Here is a 27213-nt window from a genome sequence, read left to right on the forward strand (position 1 = left end):
TTTTTTTTTAATGTTGCATTTAATAGCTAGAGCTCTATTTAGGATCACAGAATAGAAACAGCTCTGGGTAAACTTCACAACCAAACAATGAAGCAAAGCAGGCGACAGGCAGCTTCGTAATAACACAGCGTTTTGCGGACCCAAATGCTAACAGCAGAACGAGCAGCTGGCAAGGCCATTACGTCAGCCCAAAGGACAAGAAGGAGCTAATGTTGTTAGCCACAGACAAAGCCATAAATTGTTTGCTAAAGGAAAACAGAGCCAACTCCTCCCGCCCCTGCCAAAGCCCCGGATATAATGCCCATTCCAAATTCCACAGAACATGTTCTTACTCATCCTATACACATCTAAGAGCAGATTTGAATAATCTCGATTAAGTCCCCATTAGCTAGAATCAAAACAGCTATACCCTTAAGCCACTTAAATTCTCTTAGCGTTTCTTTCTCTCTCTTGTTTGGGTTCGCCATCTGAGCTGTAGGCGGTGTCAATAAGGCTGAGTGGAAGCCTCTGGCCCCCCCACACGTTGGCTTTGGGAACTGCTCCTATTCCGTGATGGTAATCAGCTTTTCCACAGTGATCCCTTTCACTTGGGTGGAGTTGAGCTTGGCCACAATCTTTTTGGTCCCTGTTCTCCTCGGAGCACAGATGATTTTGGATTTAAAGATGTTGCCCGGAGCCACATCCCTAAGAAGGAAAAGGGAAAGCAAAACAAAAAAAAAAAGATGCATATTATTTATACAGGACCCACAGTCATGTAGAATAGTACTGGCTAGACAGCAGAAGAAAATTTTTCACAGTCAGAGTAGTTCAGCAGAGGAATCGTCTCCCTAAGGAGGTAGTGTGCTCCCCTTCACTGTGGACTTCAAGCATCGGCTGGACAGATGCTCATCGTGGATGCTTTAAGCTGATCCTACATTGAGCAGGGGGTTGGACTAGGTGGCCTGTATGGCCCCTTCCAACTCTATGATTCTACTGCTTATCAACTTCACTGGTGGACTGGAGTGATACAGAGGAGGGAGACAAGGTTCTCTGTAATATAGAAAGTCTTTACTATAGAATCGTTAGCTGCCATTAGCTGGATGTAACCATATAGCCTAGGTCGATCTTGTCAGATTTTGGAAGTGAACCAGTGTTGTTATGTGAATGGGACATCACCAAGGAATAGTTGGCAGCTGCAGGCAATGGCAAACCATCTTTTCTTAACCACTTGCCTTGAGAACCCTATAGAGTTGCCATTAGACGGCTGTGAGTGGACAGCACGTAACACATACACATATTAACTATGAAGCCAAGAAGAGAACAACTTGACCTATCCCTAAACTGCTCTCACTGTACTGGAACTCTGGGTCAGATTCAGCCTAAAGCAGTTCCTTTTAGGTTCATACCCTTGATCAAATGTTTCCATTCTAAAGATGCCCAGGCCTTCTACATGCAATTTGCAGTTTTCCAAGGGAATGGAGAGTGTATTCTTGAAAATGAATGCACACTTAAAATCTTCATTAACCTTGGCAGTTTCTGGCATCTGCAGAACAAAGACAAAGCAACAGAAAATGAGATAGGATTAAAGAATGTACAGAAAACATGTAGCCTCTAAATGGAATGAATAAGATTGTTTAATAACCTTTGGTGTCCATGCATGGATGTTTTGCACCTTCAAAACGTTGCCGGACTGAGCAGGATAGGAAAGAACCTTTCCCCCCCCCCCCACTTACAAATGAAACCCCCCACCCAGGTCTGGATGAGCATTGCCCATGTTTGCTTCTCTCCTGCTGGTCCAGGAATATCCCTGGCAGATAGTAGGGCACATGTGCAAACCTTTGACCTGATGGCTCAGGTCATGTGTTGTGGCGTCTTCCCTGGTGCTTCTTTCCAGACTTTTATTTAGATCTCCATTTCTTCTACCTTTAGTTTTTCCAACTATATGGGATCTCAGCAGTGACTGCCAGTTTTAATGCCTTACCTCCACTTTGAGAGGCGGATACTGGAAGGTCAAAGTCAGCTCTTCTGTGAGCTTCTCGTCGGTTTCCCGAATTTCCGCAATGATGTTGACTTTGACCAAAAGTTCATCTTCTACTGCCATCAGTGCTTTTAGGTAAGACTCAGTTGCTACTTTCAGAGGGATCTGAATAGCTGTGCCAAAGACAAAGCAGAGTCAGCTAGCAAGAGAAACATGCAAGGCAAGAATGAAACATGGTGCCTGGCTTACAAACAGTTTGGGATGGTGCCCCTTTCTTGCAAGGGGAAGATGCCAGGAAAACTGGGGAGAGGACCACAAAGCAAAGGGTATGGACCTGTACAAGTCATTCATGGATCAGACATCTCCTAATAGTGGAGGAAACCTATGTTTCCTCCCTTCTCTGATGTGTTCCATTTCCAATTGGAAAAGGTATACCTACCAGGAAGTGGAATAAAGGGAAAGGCCCTTGTGTAGACAACCTTATCTGTGGCTCAAAGAACTGTGTTCCTATCAAAGAAAGACTCTCTGTGACAATGTATGAAGACATCCTCTTCTAATGTAGATAGCAACATCATAAGAAAGAGCACATGGATGCTGTTTTACTGTACATACCAGGCTTGCCTTCTGTTTGGATAGTCTGCTTGATGGTTGCAAGGCTGGCCTCCACTTTTCCAATGTAGGACTCCAGTTGACAAGAGGCAACAAGGTCCACGGTCCACGTGCCTGCGGATTCGTTCTTTACAACAATATTCAGATCGATGGGATTCCCTGGCCACAAGGTTGTCTCGCCTTCCATCCCAAGTTGGAGGTTAGCCTTAAGAGGCTCTAGGGGAGGTGTAACTTCACAGGAACCCAGATTGTTAGAGTTTAGATAAGAGCAAGCAGTTTCGACTGCTTTCCTTTCCTCCAGAGAATCTGAAAGAAATACCAGAAGATCCTGATGTCAACATTCAGCTTTATGACAGCTACCCATCCGTTGTCTACCAAATGTAGATAGTATGGCCAGCCACTGTATCTCAAGATGGAGGAATGCCAACTGAATCTCCAGCAGGCTATGCAAAATATTGTATTCCATTCAAAGAATATGATCAGTAATTAAAATTTCAGACTCCATTACACAGTACTTGGCAGCAGAGCTGCAGTTGCTGTTCTGTACAATCAACAGGAGCTGCAGCCAAGCTGGCTTTCTGATGAGTGTACCAGTATAGTACATGACTGATTGTCTAATTCACAAATAATATTTGAGGTGCGCAGTCTAATAAATCTGAAAGGTACACCAAAAACAATGTAACGCCTGGGCTTAATATATTATAGCTACTACTGAGTTGACATTGACCAGTTGACTTAAGGCTACTCAAGGTTTCTGAAGGAAAATTTTTAGTCTTTCAGATAATAAAAGTCCCCTTGGAGAAGTTCCCATTTGAAGTCCCCCATCTTATTAGTTGATATGGGAAACAGAGACTATGGGCCTTAAACAGTTCAGATCTACAGCACAGATACCAACATTTCTGCTTGTCAAACAAAAAATATTTTCAAAAAAGTCACAGGAGATGTATGACACATCATGTCAGGGCAGGTATTCATTCTTTCGTGACCTCTCCCATTTCTGTCCTTGAAAGCTGGAAAACCCAAAAGTTGTGAGTCCCAGCATGACCAATCAGCAAGGGGAAGGTGGTCCATAGACCCCACGGACTGGATCATAGCAATTATTCTCCTGCACATCAAGAGCTGGCAGTCTTATTCACAGAAGAAGAAAATCACAACTTCATAAATATCAAGCAATATCAGATAAGCTCTAGATTCTTCACCCCTAACACCAAACTAAAATGTAGATCGGAAGAGCAGGGAGGTGGGAAAGAGTTCCAACTGCCATATCATTACCTTTTAAGAAAAGATCCATACAATTTTCAAATGGAAAGCAATAGAAGCTTGTGGCTCCTACAAATGCCTATGCTAATTCAACTGTCAGGTGACTTCCCTGTCAAATCTGGAAGAGTCACATGACCACGAAAGCTTGCCTTGTTTTTCTACCATATGAGGGAAATCATTCAATGTAATGGTCACCTTCTGGGAATTTGTATTGAACTGTGATGTCTTCGCGGGTGTTCTTGCCAACTGCTTTGGTGCTGATGCTCTTCCCAATCACTTTGGTCTCTTCACGCAGCTTGACCAATTGGCTTTCACCATCCACATCCTTTACAAGCCAAAAGACCCTGTCTGCATTCACCTCAGCAAACAAAAACTTGGAGTCATAGGGAAGATAGACTTCTCCGTTTTTGATTGCATTTACAGGACAAGGGCCACACTGAAAAATCCCTGTGGAGAAGATTAAATGTTAATTTTCGTTCTTATTATCAGAACAGCGCATTGGCCCACGGTGTGGTCTTCACGGGAACATCTTTGTGACCAGTAAATTTTTGTGTTCATAGAAATACCTGGAATGTACACCTTTTAACAAGGAAGTCCTAGCTGGATAGCAAAGTAGACTAGGTGTAGACATGGATTAATGATAGGGTTGCCAGCTCCAGGTTGGGAAATACCTGGAGATTTTGGGCCTGGAGACTGAAGGAGGGAATGGACTTCAATGGGGTACAATGCCATAGAGTTTACCTTGGCCATTTTCTTCAGGTGAACTGATCTCTGTAAATGGAGTTCAGTTGCAATCCCAGGAGATCACCAGTTCCCACCTAAAGACTGGTAATAATAATTAATGGCGACTGAACTCCGATGTTGGACATGACAAACAGGTGCAAATTTAGGGTCAGACATCCATATTCCCCATCCCCATCTTCATCCTTGTCCACCCAAGTTCGAACATGTCAGAAAAACTGTCCAGCAGTTCTCCTATTAATATACAAAAGATGGGTGTGAAAAGAAGCCGTCCCAGAGCCTAGATCTACGACTAATCTCAAAATTTATGACTAATCAACTGCTTGAGTCCAAAGGGACCAGAGAGCAAGGATGGAACCCCAACCAATGCTCTGTCTATGGTGGTAAAAACGTTCAGTGGTTCCAGATTTCATGTCTTAACATAGTACAGCATGGAATTATGGATTGCCTGTATCCTTGTATGCTGGATGCTACAGTTTATTAATTGCGTTATGGGGGATATTAATTTTATTTGTTTGTTTGCTTTTGTTTATAATAGTTGTATGATAGGCTCAGTGTGGCTTACAGCACTGCTTAAAAACATATAAACATTAAAACAAATAAAACCAACTGGACAGTTAAAAATACAGTACAATTCAATTCCGTTATGGGCCTTGATACTGCTCTGAATTCAAGGGAAGAGCTCTTGTCGGAGGGGTCAACTTTGGTAATGCTCTGACATTCTCTTCCTCACATTTCCTTTTCACCTTGCCCCTTTCTTTGGTTCCCTGACATTTTGGGTTAAATTCAAATTTGTTTACTTATTTACAAAATTTATACTCCACCTTTCTGCCCTCATCATGACCCCCAGAATAGCTAATATACCTAATAAAACCATGCCTTTAAAACCAAATAAAAATCACCTTGTCAATGGAGGCTCAAATCACTAGAGTAGCAAAGCTAGCATTCTACCATCTTTGCCAAGCTAAACTACTAGCACCCTATAAGTCTCCGGAACACCTAGCCACAGTGATCCATGCAACAGTCACCTGTAGACTGGATTATTATAACTCACTCTATGCAGGCCTACCCTTGACTCTAATCCGAAAGTTACAAATGTTTAAAAATGCGGCTGATGGGGTCCTCGCAAGGACACCATGGAGGACCCATATAAGACCAGTATTGGAGCAGCTGCATTGGTTGCCAGTCGAGTTCCAGGTCTGGTTCAAGGTTTTGGTGTTAATCTTCAAGGCTACTTGCAGTCTGGGACCTGCATACCTGGAGAATGCTCTGATCAGCTACAGCTAACCAACTTGTGACTCCCAGACCCAAAGAAGTGCATCTGGCCCTGGTCCCTGCCTGGTGGAATGAGCTCCTGGAGAACACAGGGGCCCTGACAGAACTAGTACAGTTCTGCAGGGCCTGTAATATGGAGCTCTTCTGCCAGCCTTATGGTTGAGGCCAGCACACAGGAAACAATCCAGTATCATATAGGCTTCCTTTGCTGTATGTCATCTCCCACTGATCCCTCTCTTGATGCAGAGACCTACCAGTTAATCAGCTCTCCATAAATACTAATTAATGATGGTGAGCTGTCAGTTTAACTGCTGAAGATATTGGGATGCATCTTTACAAAATGTTAAGCTATTTATTGCATGTTTTATACTGTACTCTTATTGTCATGTGATGTACCCCGCCCCGAGATGGCAGGACCCAGACAGGTGGACTATAAATGTAATTATTAAAAAAATAAAATGAAAAATCAATGAAATGATTAAAATCAAAGCTAAAATACACATACAAAACCATAAAAACAATAAGTTTTCTCCTTCTACCTCCCCTCAGTCTCTCAGATGATCAAAAAAAAAACACACTTCTTTTGCATGTTCGCTCCTGGTAGCTATGGTTGCAATTCTCAGTCTAGGAGATGCTGTCAGGGATCCTGCTTCCATCTCTATAGAAACTGACATTGCAGACAGGCATTTGGGCAAACAGAAGCAGCGGGAGGAGAATCTTATTCCACAGTCAGCAAAGACATGCTGAGCATGCTCTGCCAACGGTGACACATCCTACACTGCTTTCTGGAACTTTTGATTGTCGAGAAGCCATCGACATGAAACAACTATTATGTTGCAAGGAATACTAAATAGCATTCCTTTGTGTAGACTGAGCTGATTTGGTCTCACTTCATCTAAAATGGAGGTTAGTGTACTTGTCCTGGCTACATGACAACAAACTCCATATAAGCTGAGATGCACATGAAGACATGCTTCCAGTTCCTTTGCCGTACACACATAAAAACTTCAAGGATATTTTTTCAGGAGCTACAGCACCAAACGTTAGCTTCAAAATCCACATCTTGCTATTTAAGTCATACACCAGAACTTTTATCTCTGTGTTTTTTCTTGGATCCAATATGCACAGCCCTACACTCTTGTAGGCTTCACTATCATTTCCAAAGACTTCATCACATCGAGAAGGTAGCTATACTTTATATTTTCTCCCTTCATATTTTCCTATCAAACCCTCTCAACCCTGCTTATCTAATCTTGCATGCATTACTTTGATTTGGTGTGCAAGTTTGTTAGTTGCTTTAATCACCTTTTAATAATAAGCACTTTCATTTATTGCAGTCTGGTTCATTGAGAGTTTCTAAGGGAATAACCCTGATATACACTGGTGACATTCCACCTCTTCTAAATCTCTACTTTGAGACTTGCTAAGTCTCCCATCTAAAATTCAGCAGACCTCCAATTTGGGTAACAGATTTCTGGTAGCTCACATAGGCACCATCTTGTATCTCTAAGTACCATGGAAACATGTGTCTTAGAGTGCAGATGTAACGGGAATTCCGCAATGGAACTCATGTTAGGAGTTTGTATGCATGAGTGCTTGTGACTCTGTGTGCATGGCTCTAAACAGGGTTGGCTTCTCCCTTTCACCTCTTCAACTCATATTGTTCAGCTGTAGCTATTGGCCCATGAGTTCGTGCAACCAGCCATGAGGTTTACTAGATTACAAGGGAGTGTACTTCCTGGGAACATGAGTGTCGTTCCTGGGAACTCATCCCCATTTATCCTATTGGGGTTGGTGGGTTTAGTGCTACAGCACGCATAGACACATGGGGACAGAGTAGAGCTTTCCCTCAGAATTTCAGCTGCAAGCCACTATTTTACGCCCGGACCTCCCGCTGGCACAACACTCTAAATCCCCTAAGGGCTATTCCCAATGGGAAGAATTTGGCCTGTGCATTCAGTAAAGTGACAGAACGAGTTGGGTTTCAGCAATTCATCAAATGTGTGTGTCCGCAGCACAGATGATCAGATCAATCAGTACACGACTCGATTACTTTCCTACCTCGACCAATTTAACTACATGCATTTCTATGTTTCCTGTTTCAGTCTTACCTTGGCTCAGTTCTTGAGGAGTGGCATCAATTGCCTGCCAACCGTCAAAGCCTTTGGGCAAATCTGGCCTTTTCATCCAAGTCTCATTCCAGACATGAAAGTTCCTGTGCACAGGTATTGCAAATGAAGAAAGGTCATCTCTATTGCGATGCCACATTGTCCTCATACAGATTAGACCATACAACCAGTTCCAAAGAATAACTGGTCTTGAATTTGACTTTGCAGTACAAACCACGTGGAGAGGGCTGTTGTTGGGAATCTTTCCCAGGGGAAGCACCAGCTCTGTCACTAAGCCAGGTCTCCCACCCCCTTCCACAAAAGATTTCAAAGAGCTTGCTGCAGAGATATTGTCCTGCAGAGAAGAAGCACGAGGAGGCCTGACTTCCCTTCTGGGCTGCAGCTACAATATGGGGACAAGTAAAGCCATTTGTGATCAGCAGCTGAGAAGGGATGCCTCGGGACTGAGAAGAGAAGGGCAGTTTCTCCTTTCGACTGACTGAAGGAAGAAGCCATGCCTTGTTTGCTGCTTGGTGGAGCCTGGGTACTGTGTGCTGCCCAACTTCCATGCTGTTTGAAGTTAAAGGTTTTCCAAAATGTCTGAATGCGTAAACCAGTTAAAGTTTCCCCGCATACGTCAGGGCAAGCAGATGATTTTCCCTCCCAGTCTGTACACGTCTAGAGCCCTTTAGGAGTGGTTTTGTAAGGAAAAGAGAAAGGAAGAGAAGCTCTGAGAAGCCCCAAGGACTCTTGGGAGGTCAGGACGAAAATGTAGCATTGTGAGAATGTAGAACTGGGATTGTCACTTTCGATTTAAAAATACCCTGGAAGGACTGGGGCACAGTCTTTTCCTGGCACAGAAATATCCAATTAGTTATTATGACCTCACTTCACTAAGTTCCTGCACAGAACAAAAGAGAAAGGGGTGCAGATGTTTGTATTAAGTGCATTGCCAAAAATATAGGGCTGCCATCCACCTGGAATCACCCCAGACCTCCAGCTGACAGAGATCAGTTCTTCCGGAGAAAATGGCTGTTTTGGAGGCATTATCCCCTGCTGAATTTCTTCCCCTCCCTAAATTCTGCCCTCCCCAGGCTCCATCATGAAAACCTCCAGATATTTCTCCACCTGGAGATGTCAACCTTATAAAAAGATGTCTATCTCACAACCTCAACCACTGGCTTGGATCAAGCCTGGAACTGACACAAGCACAGGGGTAGGGAGTGATTTTCACAAGTTCCCCCTTCATACCAGAGACCTCCAACTCTTCCCCCACATGGTTGCAGAGGGTTCTTTGAGCAGGATTTGTGAGTGGGATTTGGCAAAATTCCCCACCTGTGAAAATTCCAAGTGGGTTCCAAGCAATTATATTTCCCCATGAATAAGAATGCAAGAAAAAGATTACTTCAATTGCTTATTGTGATTACCAGATAGAGTCTGACGTTAAGTCCTCTACTTTTTCTCCCCTTTCATTCAAGTAGATGTCAACCTTCAGGTTTTCCTCTGTATCATGAGCGGAAGCAAAGTTGCTCACACTTCTGGCTGGGATCCCTAAACTTCGCATCACTGAAATACAGATATAAGGTATCCACTTTCAATCATTCACTTTCCCAGATCGCTTTATGCCCATTGTTCATGACAGCCTACAATTCCATGATGAGGCTGCATCAGGGATGAGACATGGTATGAAAGGGACTGGGTTTGTTGCCCAGTTACCATGAATGTATGAACATGAGAGCTGCCATGGTGGATTAGACCAATGGTACATCTAGCCTAGTACCCTTTTTCACAGTTGAGAACCCCATCCTCTGAGAGGATTATACGAGCTATGGAATTCAGAGACTTACTGCCTCTGACCGTGGAATCATTGATTGGCTAATACCAACTGATGGACCTGTCCTTGAGGTTAAGTGAACTCACAACAGAGCAACTGCTGAATGAGCATCCCGTTGCACTTAATAGCCAACCAGGTAGAATCATAGAATAATAGAGTTGGAAGGGACCTCATGGGTCATATAGTCCAACCCCCTGCATTATGCAGGACACTCACAACCCTATCTCTCATCCACTGTCACCTGCCACTCCCTTGAGCCTTCGCAGAATCAGCCTCTCCGTCAGATGGCTATCCAGGCTCTGTTTACAAATTTCCAAAGATGGAGAACCCACCACCTCCAGAGGAAGCCTATTCCACTAAGAAACCGCTCTAACTGTCAGGACTTCTTCCTGATGTTTAGATGGAATTTCTTTTGCATTAATTTCATCTCATTCATTCTGGTCTGTCCCTCTGAGGCAAGAAGGCCCAGAAGGCCTTACCCTCTTGGATGTATTCAGAGGGACACTGGCTCTCACCGTAGGTCTGTTTAACTCACAGAACAGGTAGGATATCTCTGAAATGCATGTCCTACCTGTAGTAAGCACTCCGGAGAAAACCCAACACTGACCAAAGTTGACAGATTTTTTGGTTTTGTAATACTGCTGCAGAATTGGGGCACTTCCAGTCCAGGCCAGTGGAGAAGTACCACCCGAATAGCGTCCTGACCAGTTGCCGAAAAGCACTCCTTTATCATCATTGGCATTCACCTAAAAACACACACTCGTCAAAAGAACAAAGCCAAAGAAAACAAAACTTGACCCCTTCCCTCGTCTTTGTCTTTTGGGCAGCCTTCCAGAACAACTGTACCATGGCTGGAACATCAGTTGATGGATGCTTCTCAGCCTCCCCATCTGACATCACACTGGGCCTTCCATTCCCAACACAAAAAAGAGCACATTTTTATTATTTAAATAAGCTGGGAAGTAAATTGCAATTTGGGGAGTTACAATTCTGAATTCGAAAGGTCAAGATCAGAAAACATTTCTGTATAATGAGAGCGGCTGGGGTAATGATGAATTGACACCATAGCCATGGATCAGCGTTCTAGTTTCACAAGTATCCATCCGTCCTGCACGTAATAATTTGATTGACATCCTGCATACAAATTGCCTCGCAATTGCAGAACAAGTAGATACCTCTAATCACAACTACCCGCAGATAAATTAGCTGTCCATTCTTAGTTTTTTCCTCTGTATTTGACCGTGTATAGGACAAGGGAGAGGCAATTGGTGAGAAGTGGAAAATTGCTATTCTGTGGCCTTGATGTTTGGGACTGTGTCCTCAAAAGAATTGGGAACGCTTGGGAAGCCCTTCTGCACATCTCAACAAGAGTTTGATTTGTCCTATCATTGCCTGATCAGCAGCAAGAGAAGAGAGGAAATCCAGCGCTCATTCTAAAATATGCTTCACAAATGATGAGAAAAATTGCAGTCTTCTGATCATGACTGAGACTGTTTCCACACAAGGAATCTGCCCCTGGACAGCCTCTGGTTGCTGGCAGGTTTTAGAGCCCCCTCTACACGATGTCACCTGCATTCCAGGAGCTGGCTCGAGTTTTGCTCAGATTTGCCTCCGGATGAGGCAAACTGCAAAAAATGGATTTGCCACTTTTTATCTCACATCCCAACAGTGAGCAACCAGAGGCAAGCCTGTATGGAGGGGGGAAGGTGCAATAGTCTCTGTAACATTGTCCTGCTCTTACACCCATCCTCCTTTCTCCATTTCCTGCTCTGAGTTTTATTTTTTAATGGGGTGGTCTGCGTTGCAGCACGACCACAAAGCTACATTGTCAAAGGTAAAATAAAATCTTCTTTAATGTGTCCACAGTCTTTTTGGAATCAGGCAGGCAAAACACAGTCCCGTTTGTGTTTTCTGGAGGTGGGGGAATGAATGGGGGAATGTATGGGGAAAGGGGGGGTAATTAAGCAGCCATCTCCCAATCATCCAGGTGAGTGTGCACTTTGTTTTTAAGCCAATTGTTTACACAAAATGACTCTTTGGGCTCCAGTTACCACGTGCAGCCTCTCACAAATCAGGCAGGCAAAATGCAGCCCCGTTTGTGCTTTCTGGAGATGGGGAATGAACAGGGAAAGGATGATCAAGTATAGCAACGCAGAAGTGCCTTTTAAAAATAATAACAATAATTTCAGGGCTCGGGTTGGGGGGGGAGGAAGGTTCAGTCCGCGAGAGAACTGCTGTGCTGTGATAGGTGGCTTGCTGTGATTAACAAGCCAAGGGGGGAGGGCGGGGGGAGAAGTTTGGCTTGTTTACCCTTGCAGCCTTGTCAGGAGGCAAAAAGCCACAACAAGGCAGAGGGAAAACATGGAAGGGGGTTTCCCATGAAGGGGTGTGCAAACACGCAGCTTACAACCATGCATTTGCAAGCAGGAGGCAGCACAAGATTTGCGCCTCCATGCGGAACCGGTCTTGGACTTGTGGGCCAAACTCAGGGCAGTAGCTAGGCTTCCCCACTAGGTGGGGCTGCAGCATTTCCAAATACGCCTTGATTCTCCCTAGCCAATGGGGAGCGGGGAGCTATGTCATAAGCAGGACTCAGGCTGATTAAGCAGGTCACCCCTTCCCGTTTTCAGCACTTGGCCATTTTCATAATTTAAGTGGGCTTTTTTGTCATTGTTGGTGTTCTTAGAATATTTCTTGTTCTACCTAAACCCCAGCTTTATTATGTTCCTTCAATGAAAGCTGCTGTGGCATAAATGAATGGCGTTTTAAATCATCCCCATGATTGTAGGAGAAGAGAAATGGTGCTCTTGCTAGGCAGCAAGTACATTCCTCGGCCCTGCCACCATTCTGGCTCGTCCTCTTCTCAGTGATATTTCAGTGCTCAAGGAGGGGCATCGAGGTGTCTCGGCACATGAAGCATGCAGGAAATTACAGCACATGGTGTGCAAACACACACTGATGCATTTAAACATGACTTCCTGGGCATGGAATGTCTACAGCAGGGGTAGTCAAACTGCGGTCCTCCAGATGTCCATGGACTACAATTCCCAGGAGCCCCTGCCAGCGAATGCTGGCAGGAGCTCCTGGGAATTGTAGTCCATGGACATCTGGAGGGCCGCAGTTTGACTACCCCTGGTCTACAGTGAGATGTGATTTTCCATGGCAGCCGTAACCAGAGAGTCGTGCGTGGGTAGGGGTCGTAAGAGTTGCCTTCTCCATGAACTAACAGAGACCGACTTGAGGCCAGCCGTTGCCTGAAGCACCTACCAAAGCAGACATGCTCCTGGAGATGACAGCGGGGTCCTTTCGAACAGTCGGCTTGAGTTGGCTTTTGTCCAGAAGGTAGATGCAGCAGTCCAAGACATTTTCTTCAAACTGTGTACAGTTGGGTGGGGGAAGCAGAATTAGTAGGAAGCAAAGTTTGATCGTTTTTAAAGATGAGTTTACTTATTTCATTGGTACGTGAACATCGGTAAGGGGCTAAATGAGGTGCCTTCCATAACGATAGATTCAAATGGGTAGCCGTGTTGGTCTGAAGTAGCACAATAGAATCAGAGTCCAGTAGCACCTTTGAGACCAGCAAAGATTTATTCAGGGCGTGAGCTTTCGAGTGCAAGTACTTCGTCAGCCAATCAATCCCCTTGAAATTCAGTTGTCGTTCACACAAACATGGGAGAAATAAAACTGGTCTGTGAAAGTGATCAGGGGCTATCACATCACCATATGTTGCTTGCCCCATCTGTGCCCATGCCAGTGTGAAACATTCTTACAAGGTAATTGCAGGTAACTATTTTATCCCAACTTGAGTATCCATATTCCTCACAACTTATTTTATTTGTGATACTGTGATAATGTGACTGTAAAGTAATGGTAATGTTATGGTATGTTGAATTTACTCCCTGGCCTTGGGATAAGATAGTTACCGGCAATTATCTTGTAATTGATTGGCTGTTTTGGTAAAGAATTATCATTGGCTGTATTTGGATGTGTGACACAGTTTACTAATGTAACAGAAATAATTTTTGTTCTATATTCCCACAGTCATGAAAGGAGATCATAGTGTGAGGAAGAGTGCTTGCACTCGAAAGCTCATGCCCTGAATAAATCTTTGTGCGTCTTAAAGGTGCTACTGGACTTTGATTCTATTGGTAAGGGGCTGTGGAGGTTTAAATTCTCCCTATTAAGATACACCCATTAAACTCTTATTTGGAAGCGTTTTGTTGCTTTTAAACACAACTATCTCTAAGGCCGATGCTGGTGGTTACAGGTTGTGCAGACAACAAATTCCTTGGCTGTGACCAGAGCTCCCTTTTTATACATAAAATTTGTATACATAATAAAAATAGGAACATTCGACCATTTTGCTCTGGCAATAGACAACTATGTGCCAGTGATCTACTGCCACCTGGTGGCAGGATCTTGGAACATTTTCTTTTCACCTCATTGCCATATTTGATCGGACAGACGCCCTGGAGCATTGGAGAGCAAAGCTAATAGTTTGCTCACAAGATATTTGTGACTGCATGCATCACTGTGCTGCTACCATAACATCGCTGTTAGTCAAGGAACAATGCTTTATGGATAAGGGAGCAATTCTTTTCATTGATGGTAACCTTTGATGTCTCATAAGCAACCTTAATAATCTATGATCTATGGCAAGAGAAGAAGAAGAGGGCTACCTAATTATCCAAAGCCACTTCATGGTGACAACAAATCTTAGGTCCTAGCTCAATTGCTTGTACACTGCACAGCTGCTCCACCTGCTCCTTCAAACCACAGCAGGCTGCATTTTGGCTTTGGTCCTTCCTTCCTTCCTTCCTTCCTTCCTTCCTTCCTTCCTTCCTTCCTTCCTTCCTTCCTTCCTTCCTTCCTTCCTTCCTTCCTTCATTCATTCATTCATTCATTCATTCATTCATTCATTCATTGTGCTTCTGCCAGCCTCCTGTGCTTTCCCTGGCTGTGCTGAGGGTTTCCCTAAACTTGTATTGGTATGATCTTTATGGAAATCTTCTACAGCTTTCAGGAAATCTTACCTTGCCCATCCACACTTTCTCCAACCCGACATTTAGTACAAAGTTTCAGGAAAGACTGTATCATAAAGTCAGTTAGGAGAAAGTGCAGCTGGGAAGATCTGTATTTCCTTACATCAGGCTTTCTTTGATGATCCTGGAATTGTAAAATATTTTTTAATGTGTTAAACATTAATCCGCGTTATGACCATATGCGGTCATGTCAATTCCCCCCCCCAATGGCCAATGATGGGCTGATATCCTTCCCTTCCCTATAATATAACAGCCTATGGGCCATGCGGTGAAATATTTTATGTGCTTTGTAATTGCCTAGATGAAAATGGCTAAGTCCCCCCCCCCCCAGCACCACCTGGCACTTTCCCCCATTTGCCTGCTATTCTTTCTCACCTCCTGTGGAATTTCTGCTAGTTACGAGAAAATTGTCAGTAGGTCTGTTGTTATAGCCTTAAAACACAGTAGCAATCTATGATTTTCTTTAAAGGCAAAAAGCCTGCTGGTGGTGCAGGTGGAAGGGAGCGGCAGGTGCATTAGGGAAGCACAGGGACGGGGCAGGGACCCTGTGCAGCAGAAGCCTTTGCATTCATAGGGGCAGTGAGAGGGAAGCAAGGAATTGTTCCCGTGCAGAAGTGACTTGGGACTCTCAATTCTCCAGACATGGTGCTGAATGGTTCCATTCTGTTTCAACAGTGGATGAAGCAGATTCTATCACTCGACCCTATTAATCCATCTAAGAGTCAGATTTATTTCACAAAACAGAATAACAACGCTTGTTTACAATGAATGGATGAGAAATAAGTGGGGTTTTCTTTACCTGCCCAAAATTCCAAGGCCTCTCGTATATATTTTTGGGTGATCCAACGTAGATATAGCCAGTATCAAGGAGCACATATTCGGTTCTTTCAGCATCATCCGGCATGAAAACTGAGTCGGCTAAAAGCAAAGGTATGAGAATACCGCTAGCTTTGTCAGTCAATTGACAGCTAGACTGGCTGGGGAGAGACATTCTTACACTCTGGATAGGGAGATATCTGGAGATTTGGGGTGGATACTGGGGACTGTGGGGTTTCTATGGGGAGGACCTCCTCAGAGATGTTATGCCATCAAGTCCAGCCTCTGAAGCTGCTATTTTGTCCAGAACATGGGCTCTCTGTAGTCTAGAAATCAATTGTAATTCCAGGAGAATTCTAAGGCCCACCTGGAGATTGGCATTGGGAACCCTGTATTATACACAGCCTCTGGGAACAGAGCCGTTATTATTCAGCTTAGGCAAATCCAGCGCACAGTTCTCAATGACTCATTTCTGGGCCGTTTACACTGGTGCTTTCAAGCAGGTCATTGCTGCAATTCCAATGGGAGCAGCTGATCTTGGAATACAAAACAGCTGTGTTCAAGGTATTCAGCATCAGGAGGTGGATTTGTCCTAGTTCAGCCATTTCCAGAGAAAGGAAAGCAGTGAGACATCCCAAAGGTCTTTTATGAAAACCTACCAGGCTTGGTTTAATTTGAGCCAGGGTTCCGGATAGGAAACCTGTTTTCTAGAAGTGTAATTTTCTGTCAAAAGACATATTTCCTTACACTTAAATGGTGAGCAGCATCAAAACCCAAGGGAGTCTCAGCCCAGGAGTGAATAGCATTATGTGGCTTGAGAGATCATCTCACACCATCTTAGAATGTAGCAGAAATGAAATGTCTTTAGACTGGGTTGATTACCTTTACACCAAGGGTTGAACAAAACATAGATAAAGCTCTTCTCAGGTTGATAGACATTAGGCCCCGTTTTCACACACAGCTGGTATTTCCCAACAATTGCATCTGCTGGGCTGGTCACAACAACCAGGCACTGTGGGAAAGACAAGAGTCGTAACGTAGCACCTGCAGTTGGTTACCCGACTCTCACAGACAGGTCTGAGTTGGGCTTCAATAGAGCATTGATCACATTTCATTTATGATCTATAGCACAGCATCGGAAGAAGAAGAGTTGGTTCTTATATGCCGCTTCTCTCTACCCGAAGGAGGCTCAAAGCAGCTTACAGTCGCCTTCCCTTTCCTCTCCCCACAACAGACACCCTGCAAGGGAGGTGAGGCTAAGAGAGCCCTGATATTCCTGCTCGGTCAGAACAGCTTTATCAGTGCTGTGGTGAGCCCAAGGTCACCCAGCTGGCTGCATGTGGGGGAGTGCAGAATCAAACCCAGTTTGCCAGATTAGAAGTCTGTACTCCTAACCACTACACCAAACTGGCTCTCAGTACAACAAGATGGATATATTCTTCTACTCTGACTGAAATCGAACCTGGTATACCAGATTAAAAGTCCGCACTCCTAACCACTACACTAAACTGGTTAACTACTCCACCAAGCTGGTGTTATCGCCTCTGTCAGGGCAACGCACATCATTCTCCCCTCCAACAATTTATCCTCCTGACAACCCTGTGAGGTAGGTCTGGCTGAGAGAGAGGGACTGGCCCAAAGTCACCTAGAGACCTTGCAGGGCAGGGTGGAGACCTGAGCCTGGTTTTCCAAGATCCTAGCTGCGACACCACCCTGGTGCCAGATGACCTCCGAGACGACATACCTCCTTCCCGTTGGCTTGACGGATGGTGGCACACCAGCGGTTGACCTCCTGTCCTGACCTTGCATTCAGGGATAAAAGAGTCCCACTGGATTGCTTTGGTTTTTCACCTGGAAGAATTCAAGTTCATAAAGGGTAATGTTACAGCATGCCAGCAAATGGCATGGGAGCCGCCTTGCTCTGCACTGTCTATTTTTGATGGGTATTCGAATGCACAGGTTACCAGCAACTGCTTCCCACTGGATAGAAACAGGATGTCCCTGTGAATGTGTGTGTGGAGGGCAGAGAACAGTGATCTGCCTGGTTACATTATTCTTCTGTATTACAAACACTCAGCTACTGAAAGGCTACAAGTATCGCCATACAATATATTCAGTTGTTTGTTGAGCAGAAAAACTAGCATCTGATGTCAAAGTCACAAGACTCTCAGTAAAACTATGGTGGGGAAAATCAACCTTTTATTCCTTATGTTGGTGGTGGTGGCAGTGGAGAAGAAGAATTCATTGAGATATCAAAGGGGGATTTGTTGAGTTGCCTCCTTGGAAAGAAAGAATGGGATAGTCTGAGGAATGGAGTACTGACACATTGTTAGACAGCGTTTCCTTATCCTGTGCCCAGTTGATAAACTATCTGCAAGCCCCACCATAATAAGAAGTATTAATAAATACTACAAGTACTACTATCCCCATTACCACCACCTTAGCCTGTGTCTTGATGTACATAACGGGGTTACGAACAATAAACTCCTGGAATATATCCCCTGATTCCAATTTTCTGTTCCATAGTGGCCCCTCATTTTTCTTTCCCTACCACCTGAGCCCTGTGAAAAATGTTCAGATTCCAATAAACCTATCTGCAATATGTAAATTACAGAAGATTTTTAAAAATCGGATTTTCTAATTTAGGGTGTGTGTGTAAATTTGATTGCACTTGTTTGGTCCAGTCCATGTAATGGAATATGGAACCCATTAGGAACAGAACTCTTGATACCCACCTTGAGATGTTATAGTGAACCAAAAAACATGGTCTCCTTACCAATTCTGAGCTGCAGAGTGATTTTGTCCTGGTCTTTCAGCTCTCTGTTGAAGGTCAGCTTCAACTGAAACTCCTGCCCACGCCGCACAATCAGACTGGAGTTACTGTAATCACTGGTGTGGTGGAGACAGGAGTTGTGTTTTCTAAGGAAATCAATCCCAACGGCCTTCAGAGGAGCTCCTGGAAGTGATGACAAAGAAGAGAGGGGGAGAGACACAATGAGAGATTTTTAAATTATTTATTTGTTCATTCATTCATTTATACCCTGTTTGCTTTCCAAAAGGGACCCAAAACTGCTTACAATCATTCTTCCCCTCCCTCCCTCCCTCCCTCCATTTAATTTAATGTATTTATTATTATTAATCCCCAAAATAACTGTTTTGTTATATTGGGTTGTTTTGTATGGCTTTGTTTCATTCCTGTTTCTCTTGTTACCATTCTTTTGTTTTAATAATTTTATTTCATTATTATTTCCCATTGTCTTCAATGGAAGACATTCCTCCCTCATTCTTGGGACTATAGCTTCATTGTTAGGCTTCCAAAATGCTTCTCTCAAAATTTGTTCACTAAAGCATTAAAAGGAAAAATGTTTTCAAAGCTTTAGGCTTCTCATGCCAATTTCTCTCTCTCATTATATCTCATGTCAACTTCATTCTGTTCTGATGATCCCCACCTTGATTTTGTTTGCATATAGCATTGGAATCTTTTTTTTTTTTCTGCACTGGGAATGCTGCTGTTTGCCTCCTGTTCAATCCCCTTTACAAGTCAATAGCGGCAGGGAACAAAACTTTGTAAAGCTCCTTTTAACCCCCCGCCCCCGTCATTTAATTTTTTAATTCAGCAAACCAAGATTAGCATAGTTACATATCACTAGACTATACAGCTTGTCAAAACATTTGTGAAAATTTATAACAATGATGGAAAAATGAAGCTTGTACACCAATGGAGGGAGGATGATGGAAGGTACAGAGCGGGTGACTCAATAACCGTTTACACACTGGAGGATTCATGCTGGGCTGCAGGCTGGAGTTTAAGTTGTGGTAGGTTGCCCCACCTCTTCCTGTATCCATACAGTGGAGCATTTGGTCCGATGTACCTCATCTGCCCCCAATTTGTGCTCCTGCACGAGAGCTGGGGCAGTGAAGTTCCCAGTGCGTAAACAGTTAATGAGTTAAAGAGTTGGGGAATGACCTTCAAGGGACAGTAAAAGGGTGGGGGGAAATCCAAGGGAAATTGTATACTTTTGAATTACCTTTAGCTTGAAAGTGAATCTAGAAGAAGAAGAAGAAGAAGAAGAAGAAGAAGAAGAAGAAGAAGAAGAAGAAGAAGAAGAAGAAGAAGAGTTTGTTCTTATATGCCGCTTTCCCCTACCCGAAGGAGGCTCAAAGCGGCTTACAGTCACTTCCCATTCCTCTCCCCACAACAGACACCCTGTGAGGTGGGTGAGCCTGAGAGAGCCCTGATATCACTGCTCGGTCAGAACAGTTTTATCAGTGCCGTGGCGAGCCCAAGGTCACCCAGCTGGTTGCATGTGGGGGAGCGCAGAATCAAACCCGGCATGCCAGATTAGAAGTCCGCACTCCTAACCACTACAGCAAACTGGCTCTCGAGGGGAAATCTAGAGGGGAAATTGATACAACTGCACTCTTAGAAAACCCAGAGAAACAACAACCGGAAACTGAGCACTAAAAGGAGAAAAATCTGCATGACAAAGAAAACCCGACAGACATGCACAGTGAAAGTGAGGGGAAATACCCATGCATAGTAGGCCACAGTAAAGTTTATCTATAGTAAGGAGCCTACTTGAGCCACAGCATGTACAGACAATTCTACATTAGGAGTCACAAAGGACAGCTTGATGACTTAATGTGCTGCCTTTATAATGCCTTCAAACGTTAACAAAACAAACTCTCCATCTCACAATAGAGGATTGTGATTAAACAAATCATTAATGAAAGACTCCAGGAAGCACTTGCAACCAAGCAAATTAGAATGCGCGTCAATTGCCAGGCAATGGAATCACAGCGAGGCTCTGCTCTAACTAGGGGGAAAGCTCAAATTGTATGAAGGGCTTTTGGTTTCATATGACAGAGGTTAAAACTCTCTCTTGCCGAGTTCTAGAATCTGTTTGGGAAATCAGCACAGAGGCAAGCATGGCCTTTTGATGTCCCACGGCAATGTTAAGTCAGTTGCCCCCTCCATTCTGTCTCTTTTGCCAGCACTGGCTAGCCACCCACTCTTATAGAATCATAGAATCATAGAGCTGGAAAGGACATCCTGGGTCATCTAGTCCAACCCCCTGCACTATGCAGGACACTCACATCCCTATCGTTCATCCACTGTAATCAGCCACCCCCTTGGAATTTCACAGGATCAGCCTCTCTGTCAGATGGCTCTCCAGCCTCTGTTTAAACTCTTCTTCCTCCTCTGCGGCTCCAGAGACAGCTGGGTTTTTCTTAAAGTGACACTGCCCTTAAGATGCATCCTCATGTCCAGAAAGAGCCAGCTGCTCTAAGAACCTGGGCCACATTTAAGGTCTCTTTGCTACAAACATGGCAAATGCATTAAGGGCAGCACAGAACTTGTTCACATTTGGGCATTCCTAAAATACATTGTCTGGTATGTCATGGTCGTAACTGTACCTCACAGTGTGTTGTGGCCATACCTGACCTCACAATTGATATATTGGGAATCTAATGTTTCTTGTATCTGGGGCCATTAAATGGTTCATGAGCCCATCCAGAGTCATTTTTTTACTGCCCTCCAGGAGGACATGCTGTTAGTGCACTTATGTGGTGAGCCACAGTGCCCTCTGTCTGGCCTTTGTTTGCTTGCTTCCATGCTGGGAAGATGTTGAGACAAGGAGACTCAGAGGGGAAGAGGTGCTTCATTAATTACAGCCTGCTGTCTAGATCTTGGCTTCCATTTCCTTTCCCCAACTCCCTTGATTGGCTGTCCAGGCTCTCTGCCATGAGGCTGCCAATGAGGTCATAAATCTGTCCTCTTTATGACACGGGGCTCTGATGTGTTCACAGCTTAGTGGGGATCATGGGTCTAGAAAGGCTGGAGACCACTGCTCTCTATGATGCCATACCTGAGACTTGGATGGCCAAAGCGCTGAGGGTCAAATGACATGTGCTGCTGGAGATCTATGCTCACATGTGTCATTTAGCCAAAAAAAAAAAAAGTTTCAGGGAAAGAATTAGGATTGTGGCTGTGGTGCTGTGGAAGGGGACTTCTTTGCCCTAACATTGTACCAGTGATTGAAGCTTGAGAGTCCCTGCTCACTTTAAGCACCTATATGCAAAAGAAAAGAGACAGGCATCTCATCCCATGCAGGATTCCCAACACCTCGGCTAGTTAGCACAAGAACATTTCCCTCCTCCCCGTAACTGAGTCGCTAAAGAAGAAGAAAAAGAAGAGTTGGTTTTTATATGCAGCTTTTCTCTACCCAAAGGCATCTCAAAGCGGCTTTCTATTGCCTTCCCTTTCCTCTCCTCACAAAAGACACCCTGTGAGGTGGGTGAGGCTGAGAGAGCCCTGATATCACTGCTCAGTCAGAACAGCTTTATCAGTGCTGTGGCGAGCCCAAGGCCACCCAGTTGGTTGCATTTGGGGGAGCACAGAATTGAACCTGAATTGAAGCCATTGCCCTTAACTACTACACAAAGGCACCTGGGACTGGACAGCATAGTTTCCAAGGCATTACCTACATGCAAGTTTAATCACTGGCACTCCTCTTCGTAAATTAAACAGAGCTATGATTTAGCCGGAGGCATTGCAAGAAACAGAAACACGTTGACATGAGGACTGCAGTTCATTCCGACCGCACACATCTTTTGCAGGGATCCTAATTCCCTTTGACAGACTCATTATGCCCCTTTACGTGTTGCTTATGTGAGTGCAATGTCAGACAGAATGCTTCCCCCTCTGATAAGCAGCTTGGGAACATGTTTTAGGTTTGTGCATTAGCTTCCCGCTATGCCCCAGCTGCTTGGAGCCATCTCACTTGTACATGTTCACTAAGTTCAGCTGTGTGTGGAGCCTGGCCATGGTGATGTCATTCATTCATTCATTCATTCATTCATTCATTCATTCATTCATTCATTCATTCATTCATTCAGGAAGAAGAGTTGGTTCTTATATGCCGCTTTTCTCTACCAGGAGTTGCAAAGCAGCTTACATTCACCTTCCCTTTCCTCTCACCACAACAGACACCCTGTGAGGGAGGTGAGGCTGAGAGAGCCCTGATATTACTGAAGGAGAAGAAGAGTTGGTTCTTATATGCCGCTTTTCTCTACCCGAAGGAGGCTCAAAGCGGCTTACAGTCGCCTTCCCTTTCCTCTCCCCACAACAGACACCCTGTGAGGTGGGTGAGGCTGAGAGAGCCCTGATATTCCTGCTCAGTCAGAACAGCTCTATCAGGGCTGTGGCGAGGCCAAGGTCACCCAGCTGGCTGCATGTGGGGGATTGCCACTGGCGCTGTGTCTCAACATTTCCATTCTATGTGGATTTTTTTGGATAAACTGGAGACTATCAAGCCATCCACCTGCATGTGTGGATCAGTTTTTACTGTACTACTAAATGGGCTGGGAAAACAGTACAGAGGAGCTGAATCCCTACACTACCCATGCCGCAGTTCTGATCGAAACTGGCTATTGTACGCACAGGAATGAAAACTGACAACTCACATCTTTGACGCAGGGCAAGGACTCCCATACCCAACCTGTCTACTCCATGATGTCCGACTATGTTAAACGTAGTTTCAGACAACTGCTTACCATTCATTTTGGGCAAAACAAAGCAAGGTGACCGAAGAAATTGAAAATAATCCCTGAAGTAACCTTTAAGGATTGTTTGAAACCGATGGTTCTCACCTTGAATTAGGGTTAGTTTAACAATTTGGGGGCGGAAGATCTTGAAAACGCCTATTTAGAGATCTCGTGACGGCAGTCCCTTCAAATATTTTCTCCACAAACTTCTGCATTTACGAAACAAGCTACAAGGTCAGCATATTTTCTGGATTCCATGAGACCAACCACAGTAAATGCATCTTGTCACTCTTCATTCCTGCACGAACTTGTTTAGATTACTCGCCACTAAACCCTGAACAAACATCCATAGCCAAGGTGATGCCTTTTGCCGAAGAGAGATCTCACTTTCCGGTGACCTGGGCCCATTCCGCACACATAGGATAATGCACTTTCAATGTGCTTTGGCAGCTTGATTTTTCCTGTGCAGAACAGGAAAATCTACTTCTAAAGTGCATTGGAAGTGCATTATCTATTGTGTGTAGAATAGGCTCCCTGAATCAAAATTACTTGCAGGTTCAGAGGTGCATAGAGACAAAGATGCATGGATGGTCCATAGAGGTGCATAGATGCAAAAGTCAGCCTTATGTTCTATTCATTCAAAGACACCCAATGGGTAAAAAGAGAAGCATCAATGTGGCCAAGATGCCACCCATAATCTGCTAATGCCTTTGCGGCCAGTTGGGCTCTGGTTTTGGAAGAGTGAAGAGTGACCCAGCTCTCCTTGGCATGGTATTAAAGATTTTTTTAAAAACACATCTATCAGAATCTGACCTATGGAGTGAGAATAGAATAGTATCTCTGAGTTGGAAGGGGCCATACAGGCCATCTAGTCCAACCCCCTGCTCAGTGCATGATCAGCCTAAATCCCCCAGGATAAGTACCTGTCCAGCCGCTGCTCAATGACCACTAGTGAGGGGGAGCTCACCACCTCTTTAGGCAGCCTATTCCACTGCTAAACTACTATGTCAATTTTTGTTCCCCTGATATCTAGCTGGTAACGTTCTACATGTAGTTTAAATCCATAAATGCGGGTCCTATCCTCTGCTGTCATCAGGAACCGCTCCATGCCCTCCTCTAAGTGACAACTTTTCAGACACTTAAAGACAGCAGTCATGTCCCCTGTCTACTTCCTCTTCTCCAGCCTGAACACTCCCATGTCCCTCAGCCTTTCCTCACAGGGCTTGGTCCCCAGGCCTCGGATCGTTGTTGGGGCAAAGGATCCTTTCAGGTTCAATATTTGAACATTTAGGGCATATTGTATACATGGTGTTTGCTCCAGGAAATCTTTAACATGTACATCATAGCTTTCAACTCTAAGGAAGAGAGACTGAAACAAATCTGGGCCGGCTCTCTGGGATGCATGGTTTATTCTTAGGAAGTAGCACTTTTCTTAGTAATGGGTTTTTCTTTAGTCTGAGATGCCGTTCATTCTCACAGCTTGTATTTGATATTGGTTATTTGTCCATTGCTACTTTCCACTATGTTCATTCTTATTGTTGACTAGGGGCCAAGCCCGTTGCATTCGGGAATGCAATGGGTGCTAGATTAGGGAGGTGAAGTGGGGAAGCACTCTCTGGATGGCCTCCTTCCAGGAGCTGGAAAGGCTGCAGGCAGCTGTTATGGAACTCACCAGCAGGGGCAGCTCTCATGCGGCAGGGATTTGCAGCCTCCGAGCTTCAGAGGGAAGTGGAAGGGGGAGGGGGTGGTCAGGGGTGGGGGATGGAAGGTGATTGGATGGCCACTGGACAGACAGGCAAGCCGGTTGGAGGAGGAGGTACTCAGGGGTGGGACAGCCGCCCTGAGTGGGTGTTAAGCACTGAGTGGCATTTAACCCATGAGACTCGCTCCTCCTCCAAGGCCTTACCAGAAATATTAAGTGGAACAGATACTGGACAGTGTGCGTCCACTTAACATCAGTGCTGCCCTACTAACAACATTCTTATTATTAACATCACTTTTGTGTTTTGGCCTCCAGTACTTTTTCTACTCCTTGCCCACATGCTAACTTAATAGCATTTAATAGTAACATCAGTAATGAACGTTGGGCAAATCACCCAGCTTTCCACATTACGGCATCCCCCCTTTTCTCCCTTGTGGGGCTATCAACTTCTTAGAAGGACCTTTTCTACCCAGAAAATACTGCAAGAGGAGAAAGTAGAACTCCTCTGATCCCGTACCACTGCCTTGATCCAGCTGCCCCCTCCTTTGAATCATATGTCACGATTTAAGTGACATTAGGAGAGTTTTGTAAGCAATATCTTGCTTTTCTCCCTGACTGTGTAACCAAATCAGCTTTTCACATCATCATCACACCTTCTCCACATAATCCTCACAACAGCCTGGTGAGGGTAGGTCAAAAAAAAGAAGAGTTGTTTATTATACCTCAGTTTTAATTGCCCAAAGAAGTCCCAAAACAGCTTACAATCTCTTTGCTCTCTCCACAACAGACACCCTGTGAGGTAGGTGGGGTTGAGAGAGCTTCTGACAGGACTACTCTGTAAGAACAGCACTATCAAGGCTGTGAAGAGCCCAAGGTCACCCAGCTGGCTGCATGTGCTTGTGATGAGCCCCTGGTCACTCAGCAGGCTTCTATGGCTAAGGGACGAATTAAAACCCAGTTGTTCCAGATTGAAGTCCGATGCTCTAACAATTATGGAATAATACCCCTCTTTCACATCTTTGCTCATAAAACCTTTTGAGGCAAATAAGGAAATTTCCCAGGTCCTTGAAGGTCTTTGACATCTTACTTCCCTGTTGAAATGGTTTATCCTACAAATACTGTTAAGGATACAGGAGGCCTAATATTGTTAGGATCTCTCAGGTAGAAGGCTGCGGATTACTTGCAACTGTTAATATGATGCAGAAGACACATAAAAGGAAAACCTCAGGGGGGGGGGAGGTTTAGACCAGAGTAGGGACCAATGGGTTTAGTCTAGAGTTGCTCTGCATAGGAATTGCACTGACCCAACATAATACTAAAGACATCTATACAGAAGTGTCCCTATTAGGTTTATGTGCAAGTGGGCATGGGGTTAAAAGCCTTAACCAATGAAATCATGATGACTAAAAAGTTAGCTTTCTCTTTTGACCTTTCATTGGTCTAGCACAATAATTTAAATGCAAATTAAACTAGTTAGGAAGTGTTTGCCATGCCAATAGGCAAACTCTACTGTCCTTTCTGCGGTTTTCTCTCTCTCAGCTTCTGCAGCAATCTTTTAAACAATAAAGAAAGCAGGTTCTTATGCCCATCAGAAGAACCAAGATCCCAAGTTTTATTCAGAAATGAGTACAAACCCACAAAATCAACTGCCCATTTAATTTGATGGGTGAGATACTCCCCCCAACAGCTTTTACAAAGCGTGTTTCTTGGGTTGATCACCCACTGAGGTGCTCAATGACAAAACCTCAAATCCCCGGAGCTCTTTCCTGAACTTACCAGGTGCCTGACTCATGGTCCTTCCTGGGCTTTGTTCTTGTACCAATGGCAAAGGCAACAGTGGCGTGGAGAATGTTCTGCTGAAGGAACCTGCCCCTTTTATCAGATTCTTGGAGGTGTCAAAGTATACAATGTCAAAGGGGTGGGTGGTGTTTGGCAAGAGGGAGTTGGTGCAAAGGAATGGCTTAAGCTTTACCTTGGACATTTTAAAAAGCCCTTAAGTGGCTACAAGACACAAATCAGGTGTAGCTCTGACAGGCGACTTATCCCCCAAACAACTGAAAGCCACAAACATTTGTTTCCCCTTACAAATAAACGGATTACCCGCAGAGCGGAATGCAGACACTCCGAAGGGCTTTAATGGCAGAAATTACAGAATCTCTCTCTCTCTCACCCACACACACACATACCCGTGTCAGTCAGCCATGAAACGCTTCAGAAGGAGGGACCCATCAGAAAAATCCCCTTCAGAGTCAAGGCCGGTCGGTCCAAATCCAGATGGGTTGTCATTTTGGTTGAAAGCAGCAGAACGAAGTTTGAGTCCA

The 27213-nt window shown here is 44.5% G+C and overlaps 1 protein-coding gene across 2 annotated transcripts; it reads right to left on the minus strand.

The window, feature by feature from the left end:
* TGM4 (transglutaminase 4) lies at positions 1-26721 on the minus strand. Of its 2 annotated transcripts, none has more exons than XM_077303945.1 (14): positions 26669-26721; positions 18419-18598; positions 17387-17493; positions 16525-16654; positions 15626-15744; positions 13052-13159; positions 10356-10530; positions 9378-9516; positions 7954-8057; positions 4022-4273; positions 2570-2872; positions 1961-2130; positions 1386-1522; positions 1-684 (listed from the first exon to the last, which is right to left on the minus strand). In XM_077303945.1, exons 1-14 carry the CDS (start codon positions 26682-26684, stop codon positions 543-545), a joined length of 2082 nt encoding a protein of 693 aa, XP_077160060.1. In that variant the 5' UTR covers positions 26685-26721; the 3' UTR covers positions 1-542. The 2 variants fall into 2 exon arrangements, with proteins under 2 accessions (XP_077160060.1, XP_077160061.1); XM_077303946.1 differs by lacking the exon at positions 26669-26721 and adding an exon at positions 20174-20192.
* Positions 26722-27213: the final 492 nt, after the last annotated feature.

This window comes from Paroedura picta, chromosome 11, assembly GCF_049243985.1.
Source record: "Paroedura picta isolate Pp20150507F chromosome 11, Ppicta_v3.0, whole genome shotgun sequence".
In the NCBI taxonomy this organism is placed as follows: Eukaryota; Metazoa; Chordata; class Lepidosauria; order Squamata; family Gekkonidae; genus Paroedura; species Paroedura picta.